A 21,602-nucleotide genomic window follows, 5' to 3' on the forward strand; every position below is an offset into this window, starting at 1 on the left:
TTTCCCTTACAAAATCAACAGTTAGTAGAGAATTATACTTAGTTTCTCTAGAAACTGCTGAGCTTCTTCCCTCAGAAGAGGACACACATTGGCTGGATCTTTCTTTGAAACTTGCAGTCAGAGATACAGCTTGGGTTTCAGATAATAGAATTTTGCCTAAAATGTTTCACATATTGGTGTCTACTTCCTGTGTGTAGTTACAGATGAGTGAATATTGGAGTGAAGAGATAGTATGGAGGATAGTGCTTGTTTGCCTTACATGCTAGTATCCTGGGTTCCATTTCCAGTACACAAATAATCCCTTGAGCTGAGCTGGATATGATCCCTGAGCAGCAAACTAGAAGTAAGTTTTGAAAACTATTGTGTATGCTCCATCCAAAAAAGAAAAAAGAAAAAAAATGTTAAAGTAGCTACTAGTGGTGGAAAGTAGCTACTAGAGGTGTAAATTGATTTTCAATTAGATTTATAAAAAAACAACTGTATTTTTCGTATCCTTCAGCAAGATAACTTCTGTGTTTCCCACATATCAGAGCAGATCTGTTAGTCACCATTTGCTTTTTAGATAAATTGATCTTAACTCAGTTGTCATGGGATCTGAAGACCAGGTGATGTGGCCCTCAGCTTTCTCGATCTGATTTCTCTAAGGGGAAGAAAGAGGTTCCATTCCTCAGGGTGCACTATGCTTATCACTCTCTCTTCCACAGGTCTCCTGCACTGACCCCTGAAGATCTCCTGAAGATCTTTGATGGATACTTCTTTCTCCTCTTCTGTAATACCTGCCTGCAACTGCCCATAATTCCCAGTTGCCTGCAAGTTTCTGTCTCTGAGATTGGAATCCTCTGACTCTGAGACAGTCATTAGATCACTTTCTGTAATCACTAGTTGGAGAACCTGGCTGTGAAGTTTCATCCTGCACTGACCCCAGAGCCTATTTGTGCTGCAGCTATGAAGACAAGGGCTTTTTTTTTCCCATTGTGTGTCCATTTGCTGTTCAAGTGAAGCACATGAAACCATATATCTGGCTATAGAGATTTAATAGAATTAAACACAATTATGAATAATATATGTTATGAGATTTCTAATTTATACTAATTAGATTTTAAATTGATACACATTATCTTAGTTTTGGTTTATAACAATTATTATCTATAGATTATGAAATAATTATGATAAAATGTCTAGTTAATGTTCATATGGTTATAATCAAAATTTTTTTGTGTAGTGAGACCCTTTTAGACATGCTCTTTTAGTTGCTTTAGAATATAGAAGTTTATTAACTATAATCACCATAGTGTACATTATATGACCAAGAAATAATTGTTTCATAATTGGAAGTTCCCAACAACCACTAGGCTTCAAGAGCCCAAATTTTGGAAAGATGTTTTCTATTCTTGCTCACAAACTTCCTCTTACGACCTTTTCCAAAGAGGAGATCTAAATTATGCCAACAACAATTGGAGCTTTGTTGGAACTAAAGATATAAGTATTTTGAGATAAAAATTTTTTATCTATTTACTCTTTAAATGTAGGTTATAATAGTGTTAACTCTCATGGTTTTTAGAAATGAAACCAAGCACCTTCACCACTAAAACCACCCAGAACCTCAATCCCTGTCCTGATATCACTCCTAATGTACTTTCCTTTCACTGCCCCCCCCCAACTTCATTGCTTCTTTCCCTTACTCCCTGGCTTCCACACTCTCCCCAGTTTGAGAACTTCAATTTTGCAATTAAATGAGAATTCTTTGCCTTTTTTATACATTCCTTTTTTTTCGTTTCTGAGAAATATTTAATTTCTAACTTTAGGTCTTTTTTTTTTTAAGAAAACATGCATATACGCTGACACATACAGCATACAGAGTGGGTTGACAATAAGCTTTGAAGTACATGCAAGTATCTGCAAAGCATGCATTGAAAATAGACCTGTTTAAAACACATTTTTTTTAATATTTTAAAAGTAAACAATTAAGCACAATTTATACAAAGTTCGTGGGGGGCAAATTGTGACCTCAGTGGGGCGTGAAGGACAAGCTGGTACTGCCCCCCTTCCCATGTGGCTGCAGTTGCCCCGTCACTGCTGGCTCATACCTGGCTTTCCAATAAGCTCTGAGGCTGCGGCCACCTTGCTGCCAGGTGGGAAAAAGGTGGAAGGGAGAGACACGCTTTCACTCCTGGGGAGGCATGGCACTGTAGTTTAACACATAGTCCATTCACATTTCTGCTGCAAGCTGCCCGGCTCTGGATTAAATCCTCGTGCCTTTGGAACCATGGCCGTGCCAGAGAGCTGCTCGTGGGGGGCAATTTCTGACCTTGGTCCAAGCAAAACATTCTGTGAAACATTAGTCATGTCCTCCAGATAGGTGGAACATAAGATAAGAAATGGGGATGTTGAGATAATACAAGAGTTATGGCACATGACTTGCATGTAGTAACTCAGGACTGAACTTAGGTCCTTATCGTCTCCTAAGCATCACTGGGTGTGGTTCTAGAGGCCTTTATTTTTTATTTATTTATTTGCTTTTTGGGTCATTCCTGGCGATGCTCAGGGGTTACTCCTGGCTCTACATTCAGGAATCACTCCTGGCAGTGCTTGGGGGACCATATGGGATGCTGGCAATTGAACCTGGGTTTGCTGCATGCAAAGGAAGTCTACCCACTGTGCTATCACTTCAGCCTTCTAGAGGCCTATAAACTCCACTCTGTGGCTTGAAATCTCTGGGGCCACATGTCCTGAGTAATACCACATCTGTGTGCCCTTGCATTGAATCTCCAGCTCTGTCTGCTGAGATCATGAGATGGTACCCTTGATTCCCTGAGGACTCTGCTCCACAAAATGAAACTCTAAAATATCAAAAACTGCCAATAATTGAGTTCTTGGTAAATGGATCATGAGAGTATACCCAGAGAAAAGCTATTTTTTTAAATAATTTTTATTAGTGAAACACCATTAGGTACAGTTGTAGACCTACAATTTTTTGTGCTTGGATTTCGATTAAACAATGATCAAGTACCCATCCCTCCACCAGTGCCCATTTTCCATCACCACGGATCCCAGTATGCCTCCCACCCCCCATCCCCCCATCCCACCCTGCCTCTATGGCAGGGCATTCCCTTTTGTTCTCTCTCTTCTTTTAGGTGTTGTGGTTTGCAAAAGAGGCATTGAGTGACAATCATGTTCGGTCTATAGTCTACTTTCAGCATGCTTCTCCCATCCTGGGAGGATCCTCCCAACACCCTTTATTTGGTGCTCCCTTCTCTATCTGAGCTGCCTTTGCCCCTAGCATGTGTGGTTGGCCTCCAAGCCATAGAGTAAAATTCCGGTCACTAATCTCGGCTGCTCTTGGGTGTTAGTCTCCTATTTTATTACTTGATGTTCCCCAGATGAATGCAATCTTTCTATTTCTATCCCTCTCTTTCTAACTCATTTCGTTTAGCATGATACTTTCCATGTAGTAATACTTGTATGTAAATTTCATGACTTCATCTTTTCTAACAGCTCCATTGTGTAGATGTACCAAAGTTTCTTTAACCAGTCATCTGTTCTTGGGCACTCAGATTTTTTCCAGATTCTGGCTATTGTAAAGAGTGCTGCAATGAACAATCAAGTGCAGATGTCACTTCGACTATATATTTTTGCCCCTCTGGGATATATTCCCAGGACTGGTATGGCTGGGCCAAATGGGAGCTCAGTTTCTAATTTTTGGAGAATCATCCATACTGTGAGAAAAGCTATTTGAATAACAATTGGACACTAAAACTTAAAGTTGAACATAGTCATACTAATAATTTGCAATCCTAGGGCTTCCAAACAATTACAATATTAGTACAATCCAGCTGAAAAATAATCAAAGCTCCAAGATATATATAAAAACAATGGCAGTAACTCAAAATATATGAGTAGGTACATAGTTATGCCATCAAAAAACATAATCCAACATGATACAATAAAAATAAGTGGACAGCTTCTCTAGAAAAGATCTGTGAGCAGCTTCCTTACACATAATGTTAGGAAAAGACACAAGAAAATTCACATTTATTTATGGGAGATTTAAAGGAGGAAACACATATCTTTGTTGTATATGACTACATTCACAGGTTATAAAAACTTGACAAAAGCAAAACAAGATTAAGTGGTTCATAATGAATGTACTTCTGGAAAGTAAACATGGTGTTATGATATTACTTGATTCATAGTTATTTTGGACCCAGTTATTGACTATTTGATATTTCTAATATTTGTTAAATTTACATATATTTGCTTGATATCACATCTCTATTATGCTATAATTCAAAATGCTGTACAAAAGTGGGAATGTAAGGATCTGGAGAGATAGTACAGAACATACTTTGCATATAGTCTATCTGGATTCAGTCCCTGGTACTCAGTATGCTTCTCAAGTCCTTCCAGGAGTGACCCCTGAGTACAGGGTCAGAAGCAGTATGTTCTTAGCATTACTGAATATAGTACAGAAAAACAAAAACAAAAACCTAAATAAAAAAATGAAATTCTAGTATTTAAAAATGAAATGATGAGGGGCTGGAGCATTTGCCTTGCATGTAGCCAACCAGGTTTGATTCCAGCATCCCATATGGTGCCCTGAGCACTGCTAGGAGTAATTCCTGAGTGCATGAGCCAGGAGTAACCCTGTGCAATTCCTGGTGTCACTTACCCCCAAAAAATGAAGTCAGGAGGTTTGTGTAATAATGCCATACAGAATTTGTGATTTAGGGGATACTAAATAATAGTTCTTTGTTTTTTTATCAATCATTTTATGCTCCTATATATGATCTGAGAACTTTGTGCTAACTCAGAATTAGTGATAATCACTCCCTGTATTTTTTTCCTACCCAGTTTGAAATAAAAATCTCATACCCTGTAATGTTAACACTCTCACTCCTGGGGTAGGAAATAGTGTTTTTCAGATAATGAGGCTACAGAGACCATTATTGTCTAAATTTTTTGAACCCTGATTCTAATAGTTGATGAATATCATGTGGCCCAGAAAATATCTTGGACTGAAAATCTTTTTAATTTACTTTCTGGGATTTCTTAATGCTTATCCGGTGCATTCACTGGCATTTGTCTTGCTTCTGGGATGGAAATGTACCTTTTCTTTTTCTTGCATCTCTGAGACTCAAAAGTGAAATGTGTTTCCTTCCCTGCATTGATTAGGAAAAAAGAAGTCTAGTCGAATTCTTTTTTGTGGAAGGAAAAGACTGGATTACTATAGGAAACCTTTGAAGACTCTCTGGTATTTTGTTAGAGTATAACACACCTGACCGCAAGCCTCAGAGACCTAGTCAATTCCCAGATATGGGCTCTCTGAAGAGGCAGAGAGCTATGGAAGTCTTCACCTTCATTAGAACATCCATCACAATTCCAGCTAAGGTACAGGGATCCTGGGTATTGTCACTTCCTACTTGAAAAAGACACATTTTACCAAAACTTGGAAGTTAACACAGTTTCCATCAATTATCTTGATTTTCAATCTGCATAGAAAAAATTTAGGAAACCTACACGTTTATTGATTTGACAATTCATAGGGGAAAATGGCACCTAATCCAACAAATTTTGTTCTCATTGTTATCTGAGTAAACTTTTAAAAATATAGGACCCACTCTCAGGGCTTCATCTTGACAGTTCAAACCTGGTAGGTTGGGGTTCTGGAATGACAGGGCAGTGGTTGGTTGCCACCAAGGCCTATATCTGGAGTCCCCAGGGGCCATCAGTGCTAAACCCAGTGTTTCTGGGAGGCTTGAGTTGCCAGGGACAGAAGTCTTGGTCTCATACTAAGTTTTACCACCTGAAATACATCTCTTGTCCTCTGGCTAAATAGACTCTGTGTTCATTCTCTCCCGCCGTCGCCCAGTTCGGTAGTCTTAGGCCGTTTCCCCACTCCAGGGAGGTCAATGGCGATGGGCAGGCAAAGGAAGGAAACGAGGGCCAGGCTGGTTGGTCTTAGTAGCAGTTTATTACATGGAAGAAATTTAAGTCATGGAGGGCCCAAGATCTCTCAAACACATACTCACCAGGTACTCTCAGGCCCGTGTTCCCCATTCTCTCAGTTCTCTCAAATACGTGTTACCCAGATTCTCTAAAGCACATGTTCACCCAGAGAGCCCCTAAAATCTCCTTATGTAGATCATGGTACCTCTAAAGGGTGCAATACAGTGATGTCATCAAAAGGAGTTACAGAAAGAACACTGAAGCAGCAAAACATACATGGTTTCTTTACATCTGCAGGCTAGTAATTTTGGCCTCCAGAAAGCAGATACAAAACCAAGACTGAAACCTTTCACAAGCACTTTCACAAGGTATAAGCACTTGGACTTTCATCCCAAAGACCAGTCTGCTAGAGCTTGGAATCTACATCCCAAAGAAAAGTACCTGAACTTTGCATCCCAGAGACTGGCCTGGCTGGAGCCTGTAATCTACAGTCCAAATATCATCCTGGCTAACACCTGAGATCTGCATATCCAAGACCAGCTAGGTTTCTGTGAGAAAAGGGAAACTGCCTCTTACAATATACTGAAATTATTTACTGAAGGCATTTTGAAGGGGAGAAATGTTCAGCCTCATCCAAACTAGTCAGGACACACGGGAAAGCCTCTTCTAGGACAGATTCTCCTAGGACAGATTCTCGGTTAGCAGATCTACCCACCCTAGAATGGAATCCTCTGGGTGTGTTTCTCCTCTCCTTGTCCAAAAAACATATAAGCATACATAATATAAATTATTTTGTATGGACACAGTAAGAAATACTTTAAGCTTATAGAATTGCTCTCCTAGGGCCATCTCGATCTCAGACTACAGTGCTCAGGCCAGATAGACTTTCCTATCCGTAGCAGGATCCTAGTCTCGCTGTTACTTTTGGATCACTTAATCACTTAACTTCCCATTAGTCGTCGATTTGTTCGAGCAGGCGCCAGTAACGTCTCCATTTGTCCCTGTCGTGTGCTAGTGTAGCCCAATGGCATCTGTTCGCTCTGGGAACATGAAGAGCCTCAAACCGATCATTCATGATCTTGACTAAGAAGTCAGACCATCTGGTAGGTGGGCGGCCACGCGGTCTTTTGACATCCCGTGGAATCCAGTCGGTAACAGCTCTAGTCCAGTGGTCGTCTTTAAATCTCATTACGTGACCAGCCCATCTGATTTTCGACACCTTGGCAAATGAGACAGTGTCCCTGATCCTTGATCGTCTACAGATGTCAGAACTCCGGATTTGTTCTCTCATTTGAGTGAAACGTGATATTCCAAGCATAGCTCTTTCTATTCTTCTTTGGGAGACCTGAATAGCGTTCGTTCTCATCTTGTTTGCGTAGGGCCCAGGTCTCTGAGGCATATGTTAATGCAGGAAGAACAGTGGAATCAAAGAGATGTGCCCGGAGCCGGAGGTTCTTCGTCCTCTTAGCTATTTCTTCGATGTTCTTGAAGGCGTTCCAAGCCGCTCTCTTCCTCCTGCGCAGCTCGGGTGCCAGATCATTTGTCATGTTGACCTCTCGACCTAGGTACACATAGCTGTTGCATTCGGAGATGGTCGTTCCATTGAGAGCGAATGGGGCGTCAGGAACAAGGCTGTTTCTCATAAACATTGTCTTCATAAGATTCAGCTGTAGTCCTACCTTTCCACACTCACGGTCAAAGTCGGCCAGCATTTGTGCAGCTTGGCTGATGTTTGGTGTTATTAAAACAATGTCATCAGCAAAGTGGAGGTGGTGTAGTTGCCGACCATCTATCTTCACTCCCATTCCTTCCCATTCCAGTCGTTGCATGATGTTCTCGAGGGTGGCACTGAAGAGTTTTGGTGAAATGGTATCACCCTGCCGCACCCCTCTCTTGACATCAACGATCACTTCTTTGTAGAATGGTGAGATCCTGGTAGTGAATCCACAATACAGCTCACGGAGGATCCTGATGTATTGGGCTTGAATGCCCTGATTGGCTAGGGCTTCAATGACCGCTTCCGTCTCAACAGAATCAAAGGCCTTCTTTAAATCAATGAATGTTATACAGAGCGGCATCTTGAACTCTCGAGAAACCTCAATGACCTTGGTTATCGTGTGGATTTGGTCGATGGTGCTGAATCCTTTGCGGAACCCGGCTTGCTCGCATGGTTGTCCTTCATCTAGTGTTCTGCCAATCCTATTTAGGATGACTCGAGTGAACAACTTGTAGATGACAGAAGATAGGCAGATCGGGCGATAGTTGCCAATGTCATGGATGTCTCCCTTCTTGAACAGTAGTACGGTCCTGCTGGTTTTCCATTGGGACGGAAACTTGCATTCAGACAGGTAGCGAGTGAAGAGCCGAGCCAGTGTATTGATGAGTACTGACGGCAGGTTCTTCAGGTGTTCAGGTCTGACCTTGTCTGGGCCGGGTGCTGTTTGTTTCTTTACCGACGAAATGGCATGTCGGATTTCGGAAGGCAGAACGTTGGGAACAACATACCCATCCTGTGGAATTTGGTATGTCGGCAAGTGGACATGGCTATCGAAGAGATTTGAGTAGAAGCATGGATAATCTTCTCCATTGCCGTTCTGGAGGATGTGATGGATCCATCAGGATGTCGGAGGGCAGTCATCTTGGTCTTACAGTTGGCAAAGGCAAAAGACGTTACGAATACTTTTCCCGGCTTCTGCCGCATCTACCAGTACTTCTGCTCTTCTCTCTTTGAGGTCTTCCTTGATCGCATCTCTGCACTGCTTTGCGAGCTCGGACGTTAGCTTGCGGTTGCCTGAGGCATGCGCCAAACCACGCTGGCGAATTAGCTCAAGAGTTTTCGAAGATAGGCGATTTTTTGTGGCTATCTCTCTCTTGGCATTCCTCGCACATTCATGGAGGTGCTGAACCAGTCGATCGTATTCCTCGTCAATGTTGTCAACAATGGCATCTTCCCATGTTGCCGCAATAGTACCAAAGAGTTCCCAGTTGGTGGTCATTCTGGGAGTTCTCTTTTTGAACTTTGCAGCCCTTTCTCCCCGCTCTGTGAAGTAGAATTTTGCACGAAAGAGACGGTGGTCCGATCCCGTTCGAAATTTTGGGACAACAGCGACATCAGTCAGGCAAAACCGTCGATTGAATATGATGTGGTCTATTTCGTTGTGGAATCGTCCACCGGGAGACTCCCATGTCCATCGTTTAGATTCTGCCTTCTGGAACTGTGAGTTACCATGAATGGTCTTGGTCGACATGATGAACTCAGACAGTCTCTCACCCTGTTCATTCCATTCACTTTATTAAACAATAATTTTTATCTTATTTGGAGGAGGATTATTCTCCCCTGGGAAAGCCAGCAAGCTGGGTCAACATTGTGAGTTTTGGCTGTTAGTGTATCTATTACTTCATGATACTCTCATACAATGTCAAAAAGGAGATGTAAATAGAGAAAAATAAGGAATTTTTAATTCCTTTCCCCTCTGTACCTCTCTCATTCTATAAATCTATTTCTTTCTTTTTTTGATTTTTTTAAAAAATTGAATCATCATAACATACAGTCACAAGGCTTTAATGATTGAGTTTCAGTCATACAATGATCGAACACCCATCCTTCCACCAGTGTACATTTTCCACCACTAATGTCCTTAGTAGTTGGCAGAGCCTGGCGAGCTACCCGTGACGTATTCGATATGCCAAACACGGTAACAACAAAGTCTCCAATGGAGATGTTATTGCGCCTGCTCAAGCAAATCGATGAACAATGGGACCGTGACCATGACCGTGAATGTCCTTAGTATACCTTCCACCACCCCCGGCCCAGCCTACCCTACCCCACCCTCTGTCTCTATGACAGGCATTTTCCTTTTTACTCTTTTCTACTTTGGGCATTGTGATTGGTTTGCAATACAGATACTGAGAGTCTTGAATATTCAAGTGAGTGCAGTCATTTTATATCTGTCCCTAACTTTCTGAGTCATTTCACTCAGCATGATACTTCCATGTTCATCTACTTATAAGGACATTTCATGACTTCATCTTTCCTAAAAGTTGCATAGTATTCCATTGTGTAGATGTACCATAGTTTCATTAACCAGTCGTCTGTTCTTGGGCACTTGGGTTGTTTCCATCTTCTAGCTATTGTGAACAGTGCTGGAATGAATGAACATACAAGTGCAGATGTCATTTCTACTGTGCTTTTTTGCACCCCCGGCATATATTCCCAGAAATGAAATGGCTGCATCACATGGAAGCTCATTTTCTAGTTTTTTGAGGAATGTCCATATTGTTTTCTAAAACATAGAATGGTGGACCAGTCAGCATTCCCACCAACAATGAATGAGAGTCCCTTTCTCCCCATATTCACACTAGCACGAGTTGTTCTTGTTCTTTTGGATGTGTGTAAGTCCATGTGGTGTAAGATGATGTCTCATTATTGTTTTCATTTGCATCTCCCTGATGATAAGCAATGTAGAGCATTTTTTCATATGCCTTTTGGCATTTTGTATTCCTTTCTTTGAGGAAGTTTCTGTTCATTTCCTCTCCCCATTTACTATCAGGGATGTAGGTTTTTTATTATAAAGTTTTACCAGTTTCTTATATATTCTGGATATAGTCTCCAATAGCCATCCTTATCTCATGGGTATTGGGTAGACAATTTTATCCCATTTTGTGGACTCTCTTTGTCTTTTGGTTACTGTTTCTTTTGAAGTGCAGAAGCTTCTTAGTTTCATGTAGTTCCATTTGTTTATCTTTGGTTCGACTTGCTTGGTCTGTGGTGTTTGATCTTCAAAGATTCCTTGAGTTTCAATGTAATGGAGAGTTTTACCTGTTTCCTTCCATGTACCTCATGGATTCAGGCCTGTTGAGGTCTTTACTCCATTTTTATCTGACTTTTGTGCCTGGCATTAGAGGAAGTCTGAGTTCTTTTTTTTTGCAAGTAACTGTCCAGTATTCCCAGCACCATTTCTTTAAGAGGCTTTCCTTTCTCCACTTAATGTCTTTCTCTTTCTTAAAAGATTAAGGGCTCATATATTTGAGAGTTTGTAACAGAATATTCAACTCTGTTCCATGGGTCTGCGGGTCTGTTTATAATTCCAATACCGTGCTGTTTTAATTACTACTGGTTTGTAGTACAGTTTGAATTTGAGGAAGGTGATGCTACCCGTATTTTCCCCCAAGGATTGCTTTATCTGTCCGTGGGGATTTATTGTTCCATGTGAATTTCAGGAGTGTTTTGTCTATATCTTTGAGGAAGGTTATGAGTATCCTTCTAGGGACCACATTGATTCTGTATAATGCTTTGTGGAGTATTGTCATTTTGATAATGTTGATCCTCCTGATGCATGAACATGAGATATGTCTCCATTTCCTCATGTCGCCTTTATGTCTTGAAATAGTGTTTTGTAGTTTTATTTGTATAAGTCTTTCATCTCTTTAGTTAAGTGGATTCCGAGGTACTTGATATTTTGAGGCACTATTGTAAAGGGAATTGTTTGTTGATACCTCTTTTTTCTCTTTCATTATCTGTATATAGGAAAGTCATGGAGTTTTGGGTATTGATCGTACAACCTGTCACTTTACAAACCTATTGTTTTTACTAGCTTTTTTTGTAGAGCCTTTAGTATTTTCTAAGTATACTATCATGTCACCTGCAAATAATGTTAGCTTGACTTCTTCCTTTCCTATCTCGATGCCCTTGATATGTTTTACTTACCTAACTGCTGTGGCAAGTAATTCCAGTACTATAGTGAATCGTAGCCATGAGATTGTGAAACCTTGTCTTGTCCCTGATTTTAGAGGGAAGACTTTTAATTTTTCCCCATTGAGAATAATGCTTTCTGTTGACTTGTGGTAGATGACTTTGACTATACTGAGGAAAGTCCCTTCAACTCCCATTTTGTTGAGGGTTTTTATCATAAATGGATGCTGAATCTTGTCAAATGCCTTCTCTGCATCTGTTGATATGATCATCTGATTTTTATCTTTCCTTTTATTTGTCTGTTGTATTATGTTGTTTGACTTGTGAGTGTTGAACCATCCTTGCATCCCCAGGATGAATCCTACTTGGTCATGGTGTATGATCTTTTTGATTGTCGTTGAATTATACTTGCTAGTGTTTTGTTCAGGATCTTTGCATTTGTATTCATCAGGGATATCAGCCTTTATTCTCTTTTTTTGTGGTGGTGTCTTTGTCTACTTATGGTATTAGAGGGATATTTTCCTCATAGAAGTTGTTTGGAAATGTTTCTGTGTCTTCAGTTTCCTGGAAAATTTTGAACAGATTTGGGAGTAAATTCTCTTTAAAGATTTGAAATAATTCACTAAAGAATCCATCTGGGCCAGGGCTTTTATTTATTGGGAGACTTTTGTTTACTATTTCAACTTTCAATTACTATTTCAATCACTATTTCCGTATTCTTGAGAGTGATAGATCTGTTCATGTATTCAAAATCTTCTTGGGTCATCCATGAGAGATTATAGGAGTCTAGGAATTTATCCATTTCTTTGAGATTCTCTTGATTCATGTCATAGAGATTCTCAAAATAATCTCTTATGATCCTTTGCGTTTCTGTGGTTTCTGTTGTAATGTCTCCCTTTTTGTTTCTGTTTCTGTTTATTAGATGTTTCTCTCCTTGTAAGTCTTACTAGTGGTTCATCATTCTTGTTTATTTTCTCATAGAACCAACTCTTAGTTTCATTTATCTTTCAGATTTTGGTGAATCTTTCATTTCATTAATTTCTGCTCTTTTTCATTTCATTTCATTTCATCATCCTGTTATTCGTCGATTGCCTCGAGCAGGCCCCAGTAACGTCTCTTTCATCCTAGCCCTGAGATTATATTCAAGGCTCTTTAGGAGAATGAGACCCATCATTGTTACTGGTATTTGGCATATTTGGTACGCCACGGGGAGTTTGCCAGACTCTGCCCTGTGGGCAGGCTACATTCGATAGACTGCAAGTTTGTCCAAAGTAGGAATGAGACAATAAGATGTCATTAAAAAAAAGTTCTGATAAGATGTCGCGTGGCCGCAAATGCGGCCGCGTGGTTCTGGGATCTGGATTTTATAGTCTCTGAGTCTTGGCTGCTGATGGGATTACACGGCACCAGGGGGCCAGGTGGTGGGTGTGACCCCCGCCTACTGGAATTTGGAGGATCTGGGTGGAAGATGCTCGACTCCAATCCGAGTAGGCTTGGAGGTCTCGGCCCCGGAACCCGCATGGCTTTGTCCCTCTGCCAGTAGCTTCATGTGTGCGGAGAGTGGTCTCAGCATGGTGGTGGCTGGTCCTGGAGGTCTTTGGCTGCTGGAGCCCTGGTCAGGGCGGGGAGGAAAGCTCAACCAGCTTCCCTCCAAGGGGCCCCGGGAAGGAACACCCAGGCGCGAGGGCAGAAGACTGCACTGTTCTCATCTGGGATCTATAATTTCTGCTCTATGTTTTATTATTTTTCTTCCTCCTGTCTGGTTTGGATTGCTTTTGTTGTTCATTTTCCAAGATCTTAAGATTTGAGATTAAGTTACTAATGTGGGCTCGCTCTTCCTTCCTGAGAATGCTTGTAGAGCTACAAACTTTCCTCTATATACTACTTTTGCTGTGTTCCACAAGTTCTGGTAGCTCATAAGTTCATTCTCATTTGTGTTCAGGAATCTTTTGATTTCCTCTGTAAGCCACTGGTTGTTCAGTAGTGAGTTGTTTAATTTCCAGCTGTTTGATTTACTTCTATTTTCAATGCATCATGGTCTGAAAAGATCATTAATATAATTTCTCTCCTCTTAATTTTATGGTGGTATGTTTTGTGGACCAGTATGTGGTCTATCTAGGAGAATTTCCAATGTTTACTTGAGATGAATGTGTATTCAGATTTTTGAGGATGAAGTATCCTACATATATCTCCTAAACCCATTTTTTTTCCATTTCTTTCCTCAGATAAAGCATGTCTTTGCTGAGCTTGAGTTTGGTTGATCTATAAGGGGTGTTACAAAGCAGTGTTGAAATCTCCAACTACTATTGTATTGCTATCAATGTCTTTCTTCAAGTTTATCAGCAATTGTTTTAAATATTTTCCTAGTCCCTAATTAGTTGCATATAAATTTATAAATGTGAGTCTTCCTGATATACAGGTCCCTTGATCATAATGAAATGACCTTCACTCTATCTTGTGACCTTGTATCTTGAAATAGTACCTTGAAATCATTGGGATTTCTTTTAGTTGGTACCCTTCTGGCTCCTGGATCTTCATGCATGTGCCTTCATCTCTGAGAATGTCTCTGCAATTATGTCTGACAGTTGCTTCTTCATCAGGCTTTTCTTCCTGTCCCTCTGGAACTCCAGTGAAATTTATGTTGTTCCTCTTGGCTTTATATGGATTTTCTCTTGATAACTGTTGGTTTATTTGGAGGATCTTTTCCATTTTTGTTGTTGTTGTTGTTGTTGTCTCGAGATTGTCTGCACCTCATCTTGGAGTTCACTGATTCTATCCTCAGAAGCTGTTAACCTGTTGCTGAGGTCTTCCACTGAGCTTTTCATTTCACCTACCAAGTTTTTTAGGTCTGTCATTTCTACTTATATTTTCATTCACATTTTTCTCATTTCTGTTCTCATTTCCTCTTGTCTTTTATTAGCAGAGCATTCCATTGTTTCTTTGAACTCCTATACATCATTAACAGATCCACTGTAAATTCCTTATCAGAAAGGTTATATAGTTCATTATTACTGTTTGATTCAACTGTGCTAGAGACTTCATTCATTAAGCCTGGTGAGTTTCTGCATTGTTTTACCACTGTGACCTTAGCGTTTTTTTTTTGTGTGTGTTTTTTTCCCCTGTGTTTTGTTGTATGTTTAGGCCTCTGCAATTGGCTGTCTTTGTGTGTTACTGTGATTACAAAGAGTTGAAGAAATGTGAGGCCTGGGTTCTTGGTACCACTAATATAGAATATAGAGGAAGTAACTTTTCATGCGAATGTGCAGTTCTGGAGTTATGGATTTTAAAGGCATGCCATGAGGGGTGATTCTGGAATTGTGCGGGTCTGGATTTCAGACTGGAGAATGGGAAGAGGCCTACTGTCACCAGAGCTACAGTCAACACACCTGAGTTTGAGAAGTTAGATAGGCATGCTGGGGGTAATGCCTGGCCAGGGAGTCAGTCCAGGGTGAGACTCTGGGTTCATGATTTTCTTAGTCTGGGAGGGAGGCCAGATTTCAGTCTGGGGGATGGAAGGAAGCCTGATGCTGCAGCAGACTCCACAGTCCACACACCTGAGTTTCCATAAATCGATTTTCATTGTCATTTATCAAGAGATAACACTGTGTTTTAAAGCACAACTCTGTAGCAATAATATCTGAAACTGCATGGTCTCCCTACTATAAAATAATTCTGTGAATGTAGACATGTTATTTGATATTGTTATGCTTCAATTGTTACAACTACTAAAGGACAAATAATAATATTTGATATTATACTGCATTTTTCCCTTTTTTGGGTGGAGTGGTTTGAGCCACACTCACCAGCTCTCATGGCTTACATCTGCTCGTGCTCAAGGATCACTTCTATTGTCCCAATAAGGACCATATGGAGTGCTGTGGTTTGAACTCAGGTCAACCACTTGCAAGGCAAGTACCCTGCCTGCTGTACATCTCCATTCCTATCAAATATCATTCTTTTTAGCCTTTAAAATATTGTTTTTTAAGGAACTATGATTTCCAAAGTTATTCATAGTTGAGTTTTAGACATAAATATTTCAACACAGATGCACCACCAGTGTCAATTTCCCTCCACTAATATTCCTCTACTAAGGTTCTGTACCTCTGATCTGCACCCTGCCTTTTTTTATAAGCATCTTTCTAAGTTCTATTATTAAAGGTTGAGTCTCATAACTCTGGCTTGGAAATTTGTCTGTATCATTCCTTAATACCACTGATTTACTGAATCTCCTTGACCTGTCCGCCGCCTCATACCTCTTGTCCCCTTTCTCCTCCCTATTCTCTGTGACAAAGAGTGATCTGAGCAACCCTTCTTTAAACCATTTTATTTCCTCATTCAGTTATTCTAAATTCTACACATAAATGATATCATCCTTTGTTCTCTTCTTCTTCTGGACTTACCTCATTTTATATGGTATTTTTATTTCCATCTATGTTGTCACAAATTGTATGATATCATTATACCTTGCAACTATGTAGTATTCTATTTTGTTTGTACAAACTCACACACACATAATTAGCACATCTTCATGATCCACTTAAGTATCCTTGGATATCCAGGTTGATTCCAAATCTTATCTATTGTTCTGAGTACTATAATGAATAATGATGTGTATGTTCTTTTAAATGAATGTTTTTCTGCTCTTTAGATAGGTACCCAAGAGTGGAATTGTTGGGTCATATGGATGCTCAATTTTGAATTTATTGAGAACCTTTTAAGCTGTTTTCTATGGGTCTTGGACCAGACAACACTGCCACCAGAGGTAGATTAGTGTTCCCCTTTCACCACATCCCCATGAACAGAGAATGCTTCCAGTATTTTTGGAATATGCCATTATCCCTGGTCTAAGATGATATCTCATTATTGTCTTGATTTTGGATTTCCCTAATAATAAGTGACAATGAGCATTTTTTATATGCCTGTCGAACATCCATTGCCTTTCCTCAGAGAAGTGTCTATTCGTTCCTTCCCCACTTTTGGATGGAGTTGCATATTTATTTGTTGTTCTTTGTGAATACTTTAGATATCCTGGTTATCAACCCTTCAGCTGATGTATTGAATGCTGCAAATATTTCCTTCCACTCAGTTGTCTTTTAATTTTAGCCTTGTTTTTTCTGCTATACAGAAACTTATAAGTTTGATGTAGTTCCATTTGTTTAGTTTTCATTCTGTAGCCTTTGCCAATGACATTATATCATTGAAGAATCCTTTGAGGTCTAGGTCATGGAGTGTTCTGCCTATCTTTTCCTCGATGTACTATAGATTCAGTCAAGATCTTTAATCCACTTTTTAAGTTGCCTTTTGTGTAAGCTATGAGATAGATTCAGCTTTCATTTGTTTCACATTGGTTAGAGAGTTGCTCATTGTTCCAGAACCATTCGGTTTTGATCACTATGGCTTTTTAGTACTGTTTAAATACTGATACTGAACAGTTATCAAGCATTTCCCTTTATCTGCTTTTACCCCACAGATCTTTTCCAGTGTGATTGTTCCCAGTTATTATTGCCATACTGGTCTCTTCTTTATCTTACCTACCCTCAGCCCCACACTCACTTGTGGTTAGTTCCAACCAGTGACCAGAGGACTTTGGGTGGCCAGTCCTCATAACCTCTGTTTTCCATGGCCAAGCATATTACTCGTCTACTATATTTTGTCTGTTGATCCCTAGCTACTTGCTGTTTTTGGACACTATTTTAAATGGTATAGACTCTTTGATTGCTTTTTCCTTTGATTCATTATTTGCATATAGGAATGCAGCTGATTTTTTGGTATTTGGTATTGGTAGTCAGCCACTTTACTGTATCAGTTCATTGTTTCTAGAGGGTTTATGTGGACACTTTTGAATCTTCTATGTATTACATCGTGTCATCTGCAAAAAGAGATAATTTGACTTCCTCTTTTTAAATTTGAATGCTTTTAATTTCTTTTCTCTCCTGACTGCTGTCACTAGAGCTTCTAATACAATGTTGAATAAAAGTGAGGACAGTGGATATCTTTGCCTTGTGCCTGATCTCAGTGGGAATGTTTTAAAGCGATAGCACAGCGGTAGGGTATTTGCCTTGCACGCAGCCAACATGGCCGTTGGCCGACCCGATTTCATTTCCTCCGCCCCTCTCGGAGAGCCTGGCAAGCTACCAAGAGTATCTCACCCACACGGCAGAGCCTGGCAAGCCACCCGTGATGTATTCGATATGCCAAACACAGTAACAGTAACAACAAATAATAATGTTGGTTATGAGCTTTTTATAGATAGTTGTTACTATATTGGGAACGATTTATTCCAAGACAATTTATTAAGAGTTTTTATCATAAATTTCTGTTGGAACTTATTGAAAGATTTCTTTGCATTGATTGATATGATCATAGGACTTGTATGTTTCCTTGAACTACTGTGGTATATTATTTTAATTGATTTGCATATATTTATATAGAAGCATCTATGTATCTCTGGTATGAATTCGATTTGATCATGGTGTATGAGTTTTTTTTTTATGTGCTTTTGCATTTGCTTTGCTTAGATTTTGTTGAGGATTTTTATATCAATGTTCATCCATGAAATTGGTCTGAAATTTTCTGATTTTGAATTATCTCTGTCAGCTTTGGGTATCAGTAAAGTGAGCTTCATAGAAGGTGTTAGAAAGGATTTCTCTTTCTTCGATCCTTTGAAAAATTTTAAGGATCAACAATAGTAGGTCAGTTCTGAAGGTTTGATAAAACTCACCTGTAAATCTATGTGGGTCAGGACTTTTATTATGTGGATATTCTTTTTTTGGGGGGCTTTTATCTTGCCCGCATGGCAGAGCCTGGCAAGCTCCCTGTGACGTATTCGATATGCCAAACACAGTAACAACAAAGTCTCCAATGGAGACGTTACTGGGCCCGCTCGAGCAAATCGATGATCAATGGGAGGGCCTTTACTTTACTTTACTTACTGTTTTCTGGGTCACACCTGGCGATGCACAGGGGTTACTCCTGGCTCTGCACTTACTCCTGGCAGTGCTCAGGGGACCATATGGGATGCTGATGGGATGTTGGGAATCAAACCTGGGTGGGCCGCTTGCAAAGCACGCCCTACCGGCTGTGCTATCTCTCCAGTCCCATTATATGGATATTCTTAATTGCTGCTTCAATTTCCTTGCCTGCCATTTGCCTACTCTGGCTTTTTACTTCCTCTGTCTTTAGTTTGGGGAGATTATATGTTTCTAGGAATCTGTCTATTTCTTCTCAAGCTTAGCAAAGGAGTGATTCATAATAAGTTCTCAGGATGTCTTAGATTTCTGCGGGTCCTGTTTTAATTTCTCTCTCTCTTTGGATTTTACCATTTTGATTACTATATGTCTTTGTGGTGTTCCATTTGAGTCTATTTTGCTTGTTACTCTTTTGTCCTCCGGAATCTGCACAGTTGCCTCACTCAAGAGCACTCCAGAGAGTGGAGAAGTTCTCAGCTATTATTTCTCCCACCACTCATTCTTTCCCATTCCCTATCTCTTCCCCTTCTCATATTCCTGTAATTTAAAGATTATTCTTCTTGTCTCTGCTTATTAAATACCTTACATGTTCTTTCATTCTTTTGTTTCTCTTTTCTTTTTTGACTTCCTTATCAATGCTGGCCTGTATTTTGTCTTTAAGTTGGTCTATATGGTTCTCCCCCTGTGACATTCTACTAAGGGTTGCTAGTATATTATTTTTTATTTATTCGTTTATTTATTTATTTTCTCTTTTGGGTCACACCTGACGATGCACAGGGGCTACTCCTGGCTCTGCACTCAGGAATTACTCCTGGCGATGCTTGGGGAACCATATGGGATGCTGGGGAATCAAATCTGGGTTGGCCGCATGCAAGGCAAATGCCCTACCTCTAGTTATTGATTAAATTCACTGTAAACTGCTTGATTAATTTCTTTTGCCAGTACAGTAAGTGTTGACTTTAGGCCCTCATTGACCAGAATCAATGTTTTGATTGGTTTGGGGTCTTGCCTGGGTTAATATCTCTATCTGTGACTGTAGCTGAGTGCCCTAGTTTGCCCAGTGTTCTTTGAGTTTTGTGGATGTTAATGGTGAAGGTTTAGATCCCAGTCACTTGAGTACTAATCTATTCAATTGTTTATGTCAGATGGCTACTAATACTACATCTGCTGTTCAGGATATTTTCCTTACTGTACAGTGTTTGCTTACACCCTCTGAAATGTCAGCTAGTTTCTTAGCTGAGTTGACTGAGATTCAAGGTTGTACACTCTCTGGAAATAGGAATGCCACAGTCCACCTGGCCCTAGTATAAGAGAGATATATTTAGTAATGCCTTTGCCCAGATATGCTATCATCTGAGCGGATTTGGATTTAGAGGACAAACTGATGTGAACTGGGACCAGTCCCTGGTCTGAAGGCTGGTCCAACAGCACAGGAAAGAAGGATAGAGTCCCTAAACTTGCACGCATGGGACTACGTGGGAATTCAGGATGAGGAAGGGCAACTCCAGCCTCCACAGATCTCACAGAAGCAAAAAGTGTAAGAACATCCCCATATACCTATAGTACTTCTAGATTGTAAAGAAGCAGCGTATTGAGTTCCAGTTTATTCCCTTACACTTGTCTGAACTGGATTTAATTGATGATATCCCACATGGTCTCCAGAGCTAGCCTGGTGAGTTTCTTTCTTTGCAATAAGCATCCCCATCTTTCCAATTCTGAGTTCGAGTATCTTTACTATTCAATATTTTCATTATTGAAAACTTGGAGGAACCTGGAATCCTTGGATGAATAACCTCCCTCTGCCTCCATCTGTGCATCCGAACTGAGGCTAGGACTGATTTTCCTTTCCTTCAAGGAGCAACTCCTTGTCCCAGCCTAAGCCCATGACTCCTGAGAAATTGGGTGGCAGAGATCATCTCCCATGCTGCTCCGAAAAAGTGAACATCAGGCTCAGTTTTACAGCTGCCTCATAAGGATGGTAGGATGTGAACACATGCTGTGCAAGGACTCATAGCAGACTTTCATTGGTTCTAAATCTTCTAGTTGCCTCCCTGGGTGACAGATCTGGACATAGAAAAAGAGGTAGATTTCCATCTCGAGCTTGCTGTCTCTTTCCTCCCTACTACACATAAGTCACTCAGAGACCCTCCACAGGCAACAGAACAAACTCTGCAAAGGCAAATGGTCACTTATCCAGAGTTGAAGGTGGAGTGACCCACATCTCCACCTAAAATGTGAACTCTGGTTTCACCCCTGGAGAAGCCCAGATAGTCTCTTAAATACATATCTTTCTTTTCTCTCTTGTGGTTTTTTAAATAAACAATTTTACTTCAATATTAATTTTACCCTAAAATTCCTTTTTGTGAGGGTAGACAGACTTAGAAAGTCTAGGTGAGATTTGGGACTCACTTTCCATTCCTATGAAGAGCAATTCCTCCCTCCCATTTGGATCACACAGCTCCCTGGGAAATAGTGTGTCAGGGATCATTTCCCAAGCTGGGTAGAATAAGTAAAACCCTGGTGCAGTTTGAGGACCATCTCCTGGGATTGATACAAAGTAAGGCCTGGAGAAGGCAGGTGCTCACAAGAGACTATCATCAGTCCTTTCTTGAGGTTGTTGCTTGTCTCCTCTCAACTTAAGTCTCAAACAATATTCTCTCACCTCCTCCCCAAATTAAGGGTGAAAGGTGGTGACATAACATTAATTAGAATGTAAAAACTCAAAGTCAAAGATTATAACTTATTGCCCTAAATTCTCTTAGAAACCACCTTACCAATAATATACCAGCAACTCACATACTTTATTTTCTTAGCCTTAACTCAATCTTAGCTTTCTTGCCTTAGCAAAAGATGCCTCCACTAAACAGGAAAACAGATGTATTAATAGTTTTCTTGTAGGTAGAAAGATAGGAGGGCCCTGGGAATATGTATTGAGAAAAATATTCTCAAAACCTAAACTAATGCAAAGGCATGAATGCATTTGATACATAATACCC

General features: G+C 40.2%; 2 protein-coding genes across 4 annotated transcripts in view; one reads left to right on the plus strand and one right to left on the minus strand.

Annotated features, from left to right (window-relative positions):
- LOC130035299 (rano class II histocompatibility antigen, A beta chain-like) overlaps window positions 1-1,055 on the plus strand; it is a 375,487-nt gene extending 374,432 nt beyond the window's left edge. For 2 of the 3 annotated variants that reach the window (XM_056126904.1, XM_056126912.1), the window contains exon 6: window positions 705-1,055. In XM_056126904.1, the coding sequence (XP_055982879.1) occupies window positions 705-718 (14 nt within the window). In that variant the 3' untranslated portion in view covers window positions 719-1,055. The remainder of the gene's footprint in view (window positions 1-704) is intronic. The other variant, XM_056126908.1, reaches the window with a different exon arrangement.
- LOC130035302 (HLA class II histocompatibility antigen, DQ alpha 1 chain-like) overlaps window positions 1-21,602 on the minus strand; it is a 76,892-nt gene that overhangs the window by 44,129 nt on the left and 11,161 nt on the right. The gene's annotated exons all lie outside the window — the stretch shown is intronic.

Source organism: Sorex fumeus, unplaced genomic scaffold (genome assembly GCF_029834395.1).
Source record: "Sorex fumeus unplaced genomic scaffold, SorFum_2.1 ptg000063l, whole genome shotgun sequence".
NCBI classification, from domain to species: Eukaryota; Metazoa; Chordata; class Mammalia; order Eulipotyphla; family Soricidae; genus Sorex; species Sorex fumeus.